Source organism: Maniola jurtina, chromosome 8, assembly GCF_905333055.1.
Source record: "Maniola jurtina chromosome 8, ilManJurt1.1, whole genome shotgun sequence".
NCBI lineage: Eukaryota > Metazoa > Arthropoda > Insecta > Lepidoptera > Nymphalidae > Maniola > Maniola jurtina.
The window spans coordinates 10288937-10305786 of record NC_060036.1 but is presented as its reverse complement, the minus strand read 5'-3'; the positions used below and the strand labels follow the sequence as shown (position 1 = coordinate 10305786).

At 35.6% G+C, this 16850-nt stretch overlaps 2 protein-coding genes across 10 annotated transcripts in view; one reads left to right on the top strand and one right to left on the bottom strand.

Annotated features, from left to right (window-relative positions):
- Positions 1 to 5: 5 nt before the first annotated feature.
- LOC123867854 (CDGSH iron-sulfur domain-containing protein 2 homolog) lies at positions 6 to 4061 on the bottom strand. The gene is made up of 3 exons (XM_045910155.1): positions 3789 to 4061; positions 2259 to 2467; positions 6 to 1197 (listed from the first exon to the last, which is right to left on the bottom strand). The coding sequence occupies exons 1-3, from the start codon at positions 3883 to 3885 to the stop codon at positions 1105 to 1107; spliced, it is 399 nt and encodes a 132-aa protein (XP_045766111.1). The 5' UTR covers positions 3886 to 4061; the 3' UTR covers positions 6 to 1104.
- Positions 4062 to 4903: 842 nt separating this feature from the next.
- The window catches only part of LOC123867825 (PH and SEC7 domain-containing protein), a 41226-nt gene continuing 29279 nt past the window's right edge, over positions 4904 to 16850 (top strand). For 4 of the 9 annotated variants that reach the window (XM_045910105.1, XM_045910102.1, XM_045910103.1 and 1 more), the window contains exon 1: positions 4905 to 5253. In XM_045910105.1, coding sequence (XP_045766061.1) covers positions 5119 to 5253 — 135 coding nt within the window. In that variant the 5' untranslated portion in view covers positions 4905 to 5118. Of the gene's footprint in view, positions 5254 to 16850 lie in introns of all 9 variants that reach the window. The other 5 variants (XM_045910109.1, XM_045910107.1, XM_045910106.1 and 2 more) reach the window with 2 other exon arrangements.

Below are 16850 nucleotides of genomic sequence, written 5' to 3'. Positions count from 1 at the left end.
TTGAATAAAAGCGATAGAAATGCAAATTTTATTTACCATTGTCCATTTTAAAACGTGTAACAACAATCCTTAACAAACAATAAAAATAAAACCACAGTTTCAAAAAAATTATAAACATTGTAAAATGAAAACTATTATCTTACGTGTTAACTTTCACTACGTAATATAAATCTACTTATTAGAATGGTATTTGATCATAGTTTTTTTAATAAAAACGACTAAAATCACACTTGACTATTGACACTTTTTTAAATAGCTGTGACCATTAATGGTGGTCGCACATTTATCCGCACCGAACAAATCATATGTAACACATGGATGTAATGTAAGGCAGTGAGATGTGAATTCCTAAAAGTTGGAAACTTCTAAAGAAAGTACGATTGAGAAAATGTTTAAAAACTGTATAACCTGAGAATAAAGATGCACGAATAAAGGCTTGAAGTGATGTTGTATTCACATTATTTAAAGACCTACCACAAAATGAAATATAATATAGGTAAGCCTGTTTTTATTAATGACTATATTTATGATGATCAGCGCTAGACTATAACGAATATTCGCTGATAGACACCGACAAGCCACGCGTTGCAGACCGCGCCGAGAGTCAGCGTGACTACAAACAGCCTTAGAAAGCGTGCGTCGCGTTTGGCGCAGTAAGATGTGCGATCATTTTTACAAGATATTACAATATCTATTACATAATATGTCAAGTGTACTTCTAGTCTATTCTAATCACAAATTATCACCTGTTTAAGTAACTACACAGAGGTTAGTAGTCGGCCAGAAGGACTTCTAATGGATCATAGAAACACTATTTCATATTTTACCATAACTTAGTATTGCATAATATACTTACTAGTGTTTTTTTTCTTGCTAGATAAACTCAGTTTCAAATAAGGTTCATTTCATTGTATCGAAAGAAAAAAAACTGCAGCACAACAGAAGTTGTAAAATAATAATAGACAAATTAAAATCACAGTTCCTATAACATTATAAATCAAACCTGAATTAGCCATTAGCACTAGGGCACAGTAAAAATGATTTCTTGTACTTTAAAGATCCATTTCAAAACCCTTTGGCCGTAGGTCTGTTGTTTATGGTGTTTTACTTGTTCTCCTTATGTCTAACAACCACTGGACCAGTGTTGTCTCCAGTTTCCTTGTTATGGGCCCCATGGCTGCCATCACAATATGGCCACTGAAATAAAAAAATTATAGCTAAGTATCCTTAATCAAACGCCATTCTATGCACAAGTTAGTTATGGTGTAGATACATTTATAATAATATTAGGGCAATTACCACTCTTAGGTAAATGAGTGAATTGCGCGCGATTAGCCTTTACACAAGCACTCTATCCTCTCAGATGAAAACACATGGACAATAAATAGCTTGCGAGTGATATAGCAGTCAAAAAATTGGTTAACAACAATCATTCGCGATTGCGCGTGCAAGCTTTCTCGCGTTCAACCCTGCACACTCCATCGTAAGCGAAAGAGCATGTAACTACTTAGAGGTTATGGTAGCTACTATTCTGCAATGTGTTGACCCAGAAAATAATTCTATACTTATAATATTATAATCTATACAATTATACATATAATAAAATTGTAGAAAAGTGGTGTCTGTACAATGGAAATATATAAAAAAAAGTAGCAGGGGTTGTTATTATATCGATGCCAAACCCGAAAATGTATTTTTTTTTGTCTGTTTGTCTGTGTGTTTGTGCACGCAAATATCAGAAACGGCTTATTCGATTTAGATACGGTTTTCACTAATACATTGTAGTAAGCTTCACTTAACATTTAGTGTTTATTTCATGTCAATCGGTTCACAAATAAAAAAGTTATGTCAATTTAAAGAATCACGGCGAACATTTTTAACGTACAGAGTATATGCTGCCTGAAAAGTCACTATTCCACGCGAACGAAGTCGCGGGCACAGCTAGTATAATACTAAGTTTCACACTCAAATATCCTAGAGGCAGCTGTAATAGTTTTATCTGCACTGATAAGAATGTATGTCACAGCATAGTTTATACTATGATAATTTCCTACTCCTTTTGCAGATTTGTCTGCATGAAGGCTGGGGTTTTCCTGCATGTTTAGAAGCGGGAGGAGGGCAGTACAATAATTATCTGTATGATACAATGTGCAGTATACATTGTACCTACAGATTAGTCTGTTTTGATAGATTATAGTGAATTAAGCTTGTTGTTCTTTGTGTTAAATAATATCATTGGTACGAGGCATTATACTCACATTCTTACTCCTCCAGCATCTACACAAAGATGCCTTCTCAGTTATGTCTTCAATGTCAATGAAGTCCACCACTTTATTGATATCCTTCCTGATGCCAGGGTTCACCAGCCCCTTGTCTGCATCATTGGCTTTCTTGATTGTTATGTATGAGTAGTAGGATATACCACCAACAGCCAAAGTCGGGGGGATTAAGGCTAACCAATCCTTAACTGTAAATAATAACAAGTTTTGACTTCACCATAGAATAAAATCAGTCAACTATCTATTTTAAAATACTTATCTCAAAAAGTTCTGAATGGAATGTATTCCAAGTTATCCTAATAATTTTCTTGTACCTCCATATAAATATGTGGTTTTGGTTATAAAGACTACTAAACCAATTTTGATGGAACTCATATCAGCAAACAGCACAAACAACAAACCAATAATTAACTGTAGTCAGCTGACATATTATGAGAATTCTGTCATTAGCTAGAAGCGAGTTGTAGCTTGAGGAAATCTGGCTCCTACAGTAAAAGAGTCAAAGTATAACAGTTCCAAAGTTTACGATCTATACTAATATTATAAATACGAAACTGTGTGTTTGTCCCTTCCTTCACACCTTAACTAAAACTAATCAACCAATTGAATTAATTGTTGGGGATAGTTGCAATGATGGAGAGTATCTTACTGGATTTTTAAAAACTTAAATCCACACAAACGAAGTCGTGGCAATCAGCTGGTATGATATAATTAATTATTTAAGACAAGCTGATGCTCGCAACTTTGTTTGTGTGGATGTAATTTTTTATAAATCACGTGGGAAGTTTTTGATTTTATGGGATAAAAAGTAGCCTATGTCTTCTCTCCAGGTATTTAACTATTTCAATGCAAAATATCACGTCAATCTGTTGCTCGTTTGCGGTGTGATTAAAGGACAAACCATACTTTGGCATTTATAGTATAGGTAGTGATTTATAAACATTATATGTACACTATGATTGTCATAAATACAATCTCCCAAGAATTACATATAGTTGCCTATATTTAAGTGAACAAATCAACAAGATACACATAATTTATAATTATAATAAGTACAAAAAACCTTAAAAAATATTCACCAATAAAAAAATTCAAGTATTTGTGAACATTGCATGCAATCAAATATTTATAAATGCAGCATTGTAACTAACAGTGAGAATATAACACCATAATTAGTTGAAAGTATGTCAACAGCCTTGATTTTTCTGATATTATTATTTTATGATATTAAATAATAGATTTATTGGACAAATGGTGCTAAACTATGTTGAATCTATTGCTTTTTACTATATGAAACTTAAGTACATTATTTACTGAAGACAATAAGAGCAACTAACTACACAGAACTTAGCAGAAAGGTTCAAAATAACCTAACTATTATAAAATTATTACAAAACTTGATGCACCTAAGAACAGAATTTGATAAGCATGCATTTTAAACGATGTATCAATGCAAAGAATATTGGTAATAGAAATATATCATAGGGAAAATATTGTTAAAAAACTCACATCCAAGTCTAAACCAACCCCCGAAAGAATCAGGAATTGGTAAGCTGGCCAAATAGTTAGGGATGGTAACTTTTACAATGTTTGACACAAAATACATTATTGCTACTGATTTAAAACGGATTACAGAACAACAGAATTTAATTTGTAAGTTGTAACGCACAGATCACTATGTTACTAATGTAACGTGACTAATTGAACTTCTGAAACTGGAAACCTTGGGAAACCTACAGAAATTAGCATGTAATTTCCTTGCCTTCAATTTATTTTCCTGACAGTTTTGACTTTTGAGTGGTTTTGAGTTGACAGTTGACACTTGACATTTGTGGTTTTAATGATTTACAAGGTTTGACACAATTGTAAAGTTAGCCGTGACTGCTGTAGTACCGCTAGCGGTACTTTAGTATTTCTCTATAAACCACTATCTACAAAATAATAATATTCTGCCGGTAGCGGTATTTTAATAATTTGTACTAAAAGACCGCTGGCGGTATTGTGGTATACAGTAACATTTGTCTTTATTTTGCCGTAAATGCTACTTTGCTAGGTTTATTTTATGCAGTCGTTACAGTTTCGGCAAAATACAGTGACAAAACTCATGAAATGTTCATGAATACATTTTTTTTTGTAATGTAACTAGGTAACCACGAATTTTCGGATTTTTCCCCATTAGTGTGTTATTATAAGACCGACCTACCTGCCTTCATGATTTTAGGTCTACGGGAAGTACCCTATAGGTTTCTTAACAGCCCTGACAGACAGACAAACAGACAGACACACAGACAGACGGACGGATAAACGGACGAACGAACCGATAGACAACAAAGTGATCCTAATTATAAGGGTTCCTTTTTTCCTTTTGTGCTCTTGAACTCTAAAAATAATTATTATAGATCCATACGAAAACCCTACGAAGCCTGTGCTAGTCTCAAATAATTTTTTGGCACAGGCCCAGGCCAGGCGCAGCCGACCGTTGGCACCACAGACATAAAACTCAAAGGATAAAATAAAATGACTCTTTGTAACCAAAGAGTTTATAATCACTATCAGCAATTATTTTCATCTGTATCACAGCTTAACTTAGACACAGAAAAAACAAATGGTTATTTTTACATCTGTATAAAAAAAGCCTCCCTCTATTCCTCTGATGAAATTTTATCTGTATTTCTATCTTCGTTTTGCTGGGTGCGTTTGCTATCGTACGTTGTAATTATGAATCTTTTTATCGGTTTAATTGAGTAATATCCATTAAATTAGTCCCTTATTAAAAGTTAAAAAGTGGTAGAAGTGAAATCCTTCGTAGGATATTAACCAATGCTGCTGTATACTGAATATGGCTGACGAAAGACTTGTGGTCCTGAATCGTTGTGACAACTTGGGATTCGGATTTTCTTTACTCGGTGAAGCCGGTTTGCCACATATTATTTACGAAATCGAAGAAAATTCTCCTGCAGCTCGCAGTGGTGAGGTAAGTCATTTATTGCTATCTACATTTAAAGAATGCTTCACTCGAAAGCAACATCATAAATTCCTGAATATATTTTAAACATACTGTAGGTACAATTTGAAACTCAACTATAGTTCAGAATCAGACCAAAGTTGTTTTTTGCTTTTTGGTCTTATTTGTTCATGATACTTTCACACAATATTTATTAGGCTAAGATATTAAGAGGACAAAATAGATGTAGCATGAAGGTAACTTGACCAAAAACAATTTTTTATCAGATTTATATTTTATTCATGTATGTACTTATAAAAATTAAAAATATATTCAGTTATTTACCATTAATCATTTAAAAAAGTATAATTATACACTAGCTTAAACACTTGACTTCATCCATCTGGACTATACAAATTTCAAACCTCTATTTTACCTTCTTAGTGGTTGAATCCTTTCTTAGCAGATGTGTACGTCAATATAGCTATCTGCATGCAGAATTTCAGCCCAATCTGTTCAATAGTTTAAGGTGCAACACGCACCATTCACACACACATAGATCATTCAATCAGTCAGTCAGACACCTTTTCCTTTTATATTACTTTTAAAATTCAAAATAACCCTGTTTATACAATACTAGCTGCTTGTGCCACGATTCAACCTACTATTGACTTTTTATGGTACTACTACAATGTATACTATGGTTCATAGCACAAAATGTTGGTTACCATAGAGAGTGAAGTTTCCTATATGTCTACTTTAATTGTTTAAACAATAAGATTTTTTTATGATTGTAGTGTTAATTTAAAGCTAAAGTCCCTAATAAGTAAATACACATTTAATCTAAAAAAAACAATGTTTGAACTGCTATGGGTTCAGTCAATTTGGTAGCTCACTAGTCCTATGAAAAAAGTACAATATTTATGTATTCTCCACACATTTGAAGTTTTGAAAAAAGTATTGCCCCCTTTTTAAAAATTCTTTCTACTAAACTATCAGTAAATATTAGTAAAACAAACAGTAAAGAATTAGCATAGTTGGATTTAAAAATTTGTTTTACAGTGCAATATTTCATTTAATGTGTATGAGAATGCCAGTCACAGGTTATGAGGGGGAATGAATGGGTTAGTAGGGGACCAGCTCATTATGAATGAGATACAATGACTCTATAAGCAGTGCCAAGGGCACATTTACTTATGTAGTTATAACTAGAGATAACATTGACAGAGGTCAATATAGACAATGGGGTAGGTTAGGGACAGGATTTCACACTTATAAATCTTTGAAAAATTATGACAAGGTATGAAAATCAACATATATTTACCAAAAACAGATTATGGGCCAATGAGAGAGAGACTAAAAAGAAAATTTTGGTATTTTCCTACGAACAAAAACAATTGCTGAAAATATCTGCGTTTTTGAAGATTAAGGCATTATAGTATAAGGCAGTTACAGTTAGTTATGGTAGACATGAGTAGTACAATTGATTGGCAGCAGCAAATGAAGCCATCCCCCTACCTTCTGTCAATGTGACAAGATAATGAGTCTAGTTATAACTTATAACCATAATAAACAGATTGTGTTATCTCATTCTTCCATTTTATTTAACATTAATTATATCTAACAGGTTTGATGCCTGAGCTGTATTTGAAGTTTTTTGAAAATCATTCACTGCATTTTTTTTGCACATGACTGCAATCATATTCAATAATAATTAGCGATTATACAGTCTAATGTGGTGCATCTTTTAAATCAAATTCATGTTCTGTAAAGCTTACTCTTATGTAATATATAGTTAAAGTTAATGCCTTCTTGACTATATCATCCTGTATAACATCCTGGATTTCTAACAATATCTATAAACCAATGCATGAATATTCACATAGCACTGTACATTCGATGTTTATTTATGCAGGAATGAAATGATATTGAGGTTTCCTTTTTGGTTAAGCTGTTGTGGTTTACCATGAAATGGAACCTTTAAATGTCATACATAGTTTATGTAATATGATTAAAATATTATACGACGACGATAGCCTACGACGCAGCTTAAATACTTGAGTCTTGACCCTTTTTGGTTCAACACATCCATTAGGTACATAATATGTAATTTCCCAGTTATTATAATCATAATCAACCATATTATAATAATTCTATACTTAACAGTATTACGATATTGTCTCGAAGTCTCACAAAAATCATCTTCGAAGTTTTCGAGATCATGTATCAAGGCCAACTTTTCCCTGCCCTGCGTAAAACAAGTCGACTTATCATGCACATTGATAGCCATACACCATTAAGTTTACTGAACTGCGCCGCTTCAAGTTTGCAAACTTGACGGTAAAATTGATCGTGGCTAGTGTTAGATCGCACACGGCTGCAAAATCGACTCGAAGCGCAAAAGGAGTATTTGTATTACTTACTGAAGAGTTACGTCCGTCAGTAGCATCGGGAGCTGTATAAAATGCGTGAATAGAAGTCTTACCACCGTCGACATAGGTTTAGTACCTAGGTACCGTTTTAAATATCTTGACCTTTGATCGATTTTAAGTATTGATATGATCATGGTATGGATAAGATCCGAAATGAGGAGATCCGCAGGAGAACCAAGGTAACTGACATAGCCCAAACTATTAGCAAGCTGAAGTGGCAGTGGACAGACCGTGCATGTCGTAGAGGCGATGACCGTTGGAACCGGAAAGTCCTTGAGTGGAGACCCCGTATAAGCAAGCGTAATGTTGGACGCTTTCCAGCACGATGGACTGACGATATAACTCGGCTTGCGGGAAGTGGCTGGATGAGGAAGGTTTAGGACCGGGTGTGGTGGCACTCTTTAGGGAAGGCCTATGTCCAACAGTGGGCGTTCACAGGCTGATGATGACGATGAGGTATTGATATGAAAAATTCGTCTTGTTTTTGTCCTCCTTCCTTTACCTCAAAGCATAATAATAATATACTTAAGTGGTCTGGCCGTTTCCAATAGTTAAATTTAATAAAATCAATTAAACCTATCCTTACGACCTACATGTATGGAATTGAAAATAATGATCTCTTATCTGATTCTGCCTATCGATTGTGGATTTATACTATTTGGGAAAGAAATCAAGGCGGGGATATATCAAGTTGAATTCATTGCCCACTTGTTAGGAGTTGAATGTGATTGATAGCCCATTACAAGTCTAATGCAGAGTTAGCTTTCACATTTAAGCATCGGTGAAATGTAGATAGGTATTACGGAAATGTTGGACTTGGACCCGTGAACGAATTTAATACGTTTTGCAAATTAAGATTCGCAAAATGTCGTCTGTTCAGAAGTAGTACTTAATTAGTTTTCCCAAGGTTTTATTTAGTTTTACCTCACTATGTGAAATTTAAAATTCCTCGTGTTACTGGAAAACTCTTAAAAGCAGATAAAAGTGGTTACTTATCAATTCCACGAAATTCGCACCGTAGTTTCATATGTACTAGCAGCAACTATGTAACATGAGCGTGATAAAATAAATAAGATATGATCGAGTTCACACTTTAGTCAATTAAAAAAGTAATGCAGGTGGATACCTACCGAACTATACCTACACTACAGTACCTAGCCCAAAGTGGACGATAAAAGATTAATTTATCGGCAAAAGAAAAGTCGCGAACTGATATCCAATTTACCCCCTAGACCTCTAGCAAGTGCACAAACCGCTGCATCATTTAAGCGTGAATCCCATTAGACCGTGCCTGGCAAGGGGTCTCGTCTCTGAAGTACGAATGAGTCAAGTTAATTGTGGCTAAGGGTTAAATTTTGTATAAAGAAAGGGATGATTCACATTAGACCGAGACTCACAAGTTCCAATCTGTCTTTCCGTGCGTCGTCGTACGTGTCGCGGTCTAGGTTCCACGCTAAACGTTTGGTGCCTGGCACGATCAAATGTGAATCATCCTTTATTGGTCATGAGGTCAACGTTGTAAACAATTTTAATGAGATGACATAAAATACAAAATATTGCAACTTGCTAGCTGTACTCAGTCGGCGAGATGATCGAATGACGCACTGGTCTAGTCCTAAAACATGCAATAGACTAGAATTAAAACTAATGAATTGACATCAAAGTTCCTTACTTATACATATGCATTTAGTTATGAACTACGCATTTGTTAATGGGCGTTGTTTTGTATGCGTAATTATTCTTTGTAACATGTAAGTTCAAGTAACCTTTAGCTCCTGTGTCATAAAAAAAGACATGCTGAAGTTTAAATTGTTGCCTTTGTATCTGCCTGATCGAAGTCGATGCATTTAACTTCTTCCACCCAAGGATCCTATATCAGCACTAATCACATATTTCAAATTTTTCAATAGTATGTAAAACTGATAAATTGAGAATCAGCTACTTATTTATCGGTTAATTTTTATCGGTAAGTATCGATTGCACCACATCACTATCAAGTAACCGTAAAACACAGACAACCACGGAACGTCATTTTGGTCTCTGGGATTAAAAAATGCACTATACGTAAGATGAAATATAAAATTTATTGTTTGGAAGGTTTGGAAGTTGCAACTTATAACGCATTTTAGTTTGTTAAAAATCCCGTTTGCGATGCTTGTTATCTTCGTGCCTTTCGTCAAGATCGATGCCGTGGAAGGCTAACAGACAGATAAAATAAACTTTCCAATGTATAATGTTAGTATTGATATAGATAGTATGGATTAATACAAAGTAGCCTTTTAGAGCTACTGGCGTCATCGAAAGATCGATCTCCTCTTCTTGGTACTTGTGAAATTGGAACAAACCACTTCACAGAACGACATATTGGTCTGAATGTCCAGAAAAGGCTTTTTATTTTATTTTCATCGTGATAACTATTCTCCGTTTCAACGTTTATAATATTCTTCCACCATTTTCGAATGCACTTTAAAATAAAGTTTTTTTTTAGCTAACGTTGCCCTTTCGCGCTTTAAGATAAAAGTAATTCAATTATTCAGCGCTCCCACATAACTTTGTACATCTTTTTCTCTTTAGTATCTGTATACGTACTATTATGTATTCTGAGGTTGTGTATAAAGCAACATAACTTCATCCTGTATATCCAGATCTAGTTTTATAAAGTGCAAGTTCGATGATTAGAAAGGCAAAGCTGGTTTCATTCAATGTAAAAAAACTAGTGGAGTACCGTACAACTTTCACGCACATGTTTTAAATAACTACCCTCTAGAACTATTGTTTTTTTTTTAAATCACTTCCATAGTCCATACTGTACCAACGTGCTCTGTCTAATAAGAAAGATGAAGCAATTTGTTTTTAAACCGCAAGTTTACAAAGTTGTTACGGAAATTGTGAGGTTTTAAATGTAGATAGAGGTGCGAAGCAGATAGATAGGTACTAATAAAAATATTAACTAGTTCACTAAGATGTATAGATTCTTTATTTTTAACCCCCGACCCAAAAAGAAGGGAGTTATAAGTTTGACGTGTGTATCTGTGTATCTGTCTGTGGCATCGTAGCGCCTAAACGAATGAACCGATTTTAATTTACTTTTTTTTGTTTGAAAGGTGGCTTGGCTTGATCGAGAGTGTTCTTAGCTATAATTCAGCCGTTCAAGAGTTATCAGCTCTTTTCTAGTTTACTTGTAGAAAAGAAGGTTAGATAACCGTTAGGTTCATAATATTATGTCAATTGACAGATGTCAAGCTGTCAAGATGGACGTTGCCTGAATACAAAATTATTTATTTGAAAATGATGTTTTTGAAAACTCAGATACTTTAGATAGTAGGCGCGGAATAGTCCAAGAAAATCAGTTCAGCCGTTTGAAAGTTATCAGGTCTTTTCGGTCTTTTCTAGTTACTGTAACCTTCACTTGTCGGGGGTGTTGTAAATTTTTAATTTACACTTGTTTATTTGTTATTTAGTGGTTTTTTAAAGTGAAAAATTACCAAGATTTCAGTTTGAATGGCTATTCCTAACGTTGATAAAACGATTGCAATACTTTCTATACGTCTATGAGCGGTCGAAAGAAAAAACCGCAATGTTTATTTGATGCTCGTATCACCTTTTCGCGAGACAAATGTAAGCGCTTTCGATTTTCCAATAAATTCATTAGTGGTGTCAATCAAGCGCGACAGTGTCAGGTATTGGACGGATTACCATAACTCTTTGATCGTAATCGATATTGTAAATGTGTAGTAGTAAGCGGTAAGCCATTCATTAATGCGAGTGTCTTGAGTGCTACTTGGAGTACCTACTGATATTAATGCTTGCAGCTGCTGGCAGTGAATTTTTCATATTCAATTCGAAATTATCTTGCCTTAAAATCTGGCCAAGTCCTTATCAGAACACTATAAAGCACCGCCCAAATCTGCGCGACCAAATCGACTTCGAAGCGGGAACGTTTGCGATGGGCTGACGCGATTTTTGATGGCGTCATGCACGCGCGGCCACTACAGCTGCACGTATAGTACGCGACAGGTCGAAATGCCAAACGAGGTGGGAACGCCACGGACAGAAAAACAACAGAGTGGCATTAATAGGGCTCCGTATTTACTCTTTGGGTACGGAACCCTAAAAAGCGGATTTGAGATCATTGACGACGCGGCGTCGTAGGTAACTCTGGAGTCTGGATGCCTATAATTGTCTACTACCGCATAGAATGCTTCTGTTCAGAATCTCAGGCTAGTTTCAAAGTTGCCCTAGAGGAGTGTTGTATAAGAAGCGGGCATTACTTTGCGAAAGTCCATGATATACAAGGAACCAAAAGCTTAATTTGTTATAATCCGCTGCGGGTTATAGCAAACTAGATGATGCCCGCGACTTCGTCCGTTTGTTTGTAGGTTTTTTTAAAATCCGGTGGGAACTCTTTGATTTTCCGGGATAAAAAGTAACCTATGTCAATTTCCGGGATGTAAACTACCTGTGTACCTTCATATAAATCGGTTAAACGGATGAGCGTTTAAGAATCCCGTGGGAATTTTATGATTTTGCAGGATAAAAAGTACCCTATGTTCGTTCTCGGAATGTAAGCTAACTTTACGAAATTTCATCAAAATCGGTTAAACTTTTGGGTCGTGAAAAGCTAGCATACAGACAGACAGACAGAGACACTTTCGCATTTATAATATTAGTATGGAAGTATGGATTAAGCTTTTGGTTTCTTTTATGCCAAAGAGAAAGTTTGAGCTTCTTTAGATGCTATAGGCTGCTACAGGCTAGACGCTCATATCAGGAGATAGTAGCCAATGTAGCTTATACTTAAGCTGATGTTACATTGTAAAGTAATACAGTTATTCTATGTATAATATTACCCAGTTAATGAATTCGTGAAAATTGATTATTTATGGTAGGAGGGTGCAGCTGCGGCTGGTTACCGATACAAGTTGTCGTTCCGGTATGATGGGCACTAGGTACTCGTACAGTCCGATTGGTCTGTTCAATCCGATTGGCGTATTTAACCTTAGTCTGCATCATTGCTTACGATTATCATTGTAATCCTGGCTGAGCAAAACAAACTCGCAAATTAAAAAAAGAATTGACTAAATTTATAAAATTCGGTCAAGTCCGAGTCGGACTAGCACACGAAGGGTTCCGTACCTCGTATAAGAAATAGCACTTTTTATTTTATTTAATTTTTTCATTGCGGCCATTTTCAAATATTATATTTATTTATTGTTATAGCGGCAATAAAGAAATACTCATTCCGTGAAAATACCAACTCTCTGCCTATAACGGTTCACGAGATATGGCCCGCTGACAGACAGACAGACGGAAGGGTGGACATACATCGGAGTCTTAGTACCTAATAAAATTCCGTTGGCACCCTTCGGGTACGGAACCCTACAAAGGTACCAAGTATAACTCTGTAATTAAGAATTTACGACATTCTTGTACTACCAAAAGAAAATTTGATGAGAAAGCCCCCGTATTTCGTTATGAAAAGTGCCTGCTAGGTTAATACTAAAGAGTATTTTTGGCCTTGATTTTCATAATGTTTACTGATTAAGTAGGTAGAAAACTTAAGGGCTTGCATCTCCTTTCTTAAATTTTTTATTTTATTAATTTATTTATTCAGATACAAGCTAGCACTTGACTGCAATCTGACCTGGTGGTAAGTGATGATGCAGTCTAAGATGGAAGCGGGCTATCCTGGAAGGGGTATGGCAGTTTTCATTAAACCCATATTCCTATGGTTTCTACACGGCATCGTACCGGAACGCTAAATCGCTTGGCGGTACGGCTTCGCTGGTAGGGTGGTTAATAGCCACGGCCGAAGGCTCGCACCAGACCAGACCAGAAATTTAGAAATTATAAAATTCCAAACCCCTGCCGGGAATCTAACCCGGGACCTCCAACTTATAAAACCGTGCCTTAAAAAAACTTATAAGACTGTGCCACGTCGACCGTTAACGATCTATGAGTATTGTAATGGTCATCATCATCATTCCGTACTTCGTGATCACTATACTGGCTGTATTTCACCACACATCTGCCAGATACAGCAGCACTTTATTTGACTGGGACCAGTTTAGTCTTCTTGGACTTTTCCTTAAATGGGTGCTTTTTCGATGTATTCATCAAAGCAAAGCAATCGTCAAATTAAAATTATTGGTATTAAAATTCCTATTAGGACATACCAACAGTAGTCCGAATTATGATTCATGAACATTGAACATGTTAAATACTTCTTAGTTTATCGATAGTTCTACCTATGTTTATTATGTACACTGAGTAATAAACAGTTAATCAGACCGACAGCTCATGGTCGGTCATGCATGGAGTATTGCAGACACCTTAGTGACCGCTGTGCCAAGTTCCTTGTACTTGGTACTGACTAACTAACGAGATGTTCTCGATTCAGTTGATCTTTGCCCTCTATTTGGTTTGTCGCTTATTTTTTTATGACCTCAAACGTTTGCTTGCTTATTTGTTTGTAAGTGCATCGTTAGTAAGTTCGTTCGTTAGTAAAGTCTACCAACAGTACCAACAGCTTATAAAATCTACATCAATAAATAAGTCAACTAACCACATTTTTTTATTTAAACTTTTGCCAGTTTTAGGCAGTGGCCTCCCTTCTAAACTCCTTATCCTATCGATAGTTGAGGCCAGTTTATTTGATTACCTATGTATCAAGTTCGTAGCGCCAACGACGACGCCTCGGACTTTCTCGACGTCTTTTTGTTTTTTCTGGTACCCCTGGTGTTGCGGCCTTTCCCCGTTATTCACCCGTCCGGCCATCATATTATATGTTTTACAAAATGCTTAGACAAAATGTTAACCTATAATATATAGATAGATCAAAATTAGATTCCGAGATACAGCTTGACGAATTTCAACGCAGGCCAAGCTGAAAACAGGTTACAGGTAGTCCACACAAATGAGCGATATGATTCCTAAAAAATATAGGGCGTTCTGAAAATGGGACACCTGCTTTGCGCTATATATTATTGCGCTATATACTTACCTACGTAGATACCTATATTGTGATGCTATATTGTGGGAGGCTGCTTTTGTTAGGATTTTGCTCTCTTTTTATCCAACTGCGCTAAAGCAAAGATAGTTTTGTTATTCACGGCTATCCGGGTATCTAATAAGATGTGAGATTCTTTATACCCTTGAAGCATTCCTACGGCTGTATGAATTTTAATCAAAGAGAAGTAAGTATATTGATATCGATCGAATAGAAATATATCATATCGATTCGTCTAAACCGTGCGATGGTTAGGTACCTATAGGCTAGGTTTTGTTCGATTTACTATGATTTGTATTTAATAAGGATACATTTTATACGAGTGCCTAAAGTAATTATGAAATTAATGCTTTTTATAATCAATATTGGTATTGGTAAAAACTACATCCTATCCACATTTCCTAATGTAGGGCAGAGAGCGGAAATCGGTTTTCAGGTCGATGGTTTCCTTCCCCTGCACTCCTGTAGGTGTAGGAAATTGAATTGATATTGTACCTATTTATAAGAAATAATTACTAACGCTTGGATGTTCCACGTCCAATTTATCTTTCATTTCTAGCTATTTTGCCGAGTGGTTGAAACATTAAATTTACAATTAGTTAAAACCTAGAAACACATGAGTTCCGCTCTTACGGTGCATTTTAGTTTTGAACGTTATCTTGTTCCTGTATACAGTAGAATCTCACAAATCCGGCACTATTAAAAACCAGAGGGTGCCGGATTATTGGAAAACTGTAACATATCTCATAATTAACTGGTTACATAGTTTTAGGTCCTTGCAGGTGCCGGATTAATGGACGTATTGGTCTATTGAATTGCCGGATTAGTGAGATTCTAATGTACTTATGTCATGTGTGTAATAAATGATACAAACAAACAAAGCTACGAAAATTGAGCGATCTTATTAGTGCGTTTGAAATGCTTTCTTCGTTACGCATCCTCGCACATAATATTATTTAAAGGAAAGGCAGCCTTAGGCTCTCAGACCAGTTTTTTTTTTTTGCACTACGATTGCATCTTCCATTGTAACATGCTTATCTCTTATGCTGTGCTATGCATTGGTACATAAAATCGGCAGTGCAAGGGTAAGCCCGCAATGCGAATTTCACCGATTGATATTATCCACAGAATTCAGAGACAGGGAAATTGCATGGAGCCGCACGCACCCGCGAAATAAATACACGCGAATGGCTTCATACAATTTCCATGTCATAGAATTCTGAGAATTAAATCGCCCGGGGAAAATTCGTTGTGCGAGCTTACCCTTATGGTTTTAGGCTGACCGCATATACATATAAAATGTTTATCAGAAAAAAATGACGCGCGCCGAAAGGTACCGGATCGGTCGCCATTCTAGTATACAATTTCTGATAAATAATATGCGGCCGGCCTTTCACCTCATTCTTAAGTACGTAAAGTAATATGATTAATCATCAGTATCTCAACTGATCGCCGGACCACTACTGAGCTCGTGTCTTCTCTCAGAATGATAAGGGTTTAAGCCATAATCCACCACGCCACGCCACGCCACGCCATACCTAATCCAAGTGCGGATTGGTAGACTACCTATGATTATATTATGCCAATTATATTACTATTATCTATACTTATAATAAATTATTACCTATTGAATTTCTAAACATAATCATCGGTTCTTTTCCCGCAGCTTTTCCTAGGAAACTCTTATTATTTATTAATTAAGTAATTTTTTTTCCAGAATAAACTGACAAAAACGATTTAAGTTAGTATGCATCAAATCAAAGAACTTTTTCAATTAAGAAACTGATTTAAGAATTACCATCTAATGATTACTAGAATAAAAAAAAAATACAAACTTCAAGTATTTTTTTGGCCGTTTCTATTTGATCGGTTTTACGCTGAATGGTTTTAGTATTTATTTTTTGACCTACATAAAACAAACTATTGACGACGTTTTCCATTCATTGATTAATGTCCTTGGTAATCCTCAACTTTTATCTTATCGAACTAATGGCTTAAATTTTTATCAATCAACTAGACAACTAGTTCTTGACTCGTGAAGACCTTCGTGGAAGTGAAATGCGTTTTATCAAAGTAAAAATAAAATACACCCCTTTACTATTACCAGTAAAGGCAAGCGCACATTATAGCGGGCCGCATCGGCCCGGTACGGCGAGCATATTTGCGTACTTGTGTGTCCATTGGAC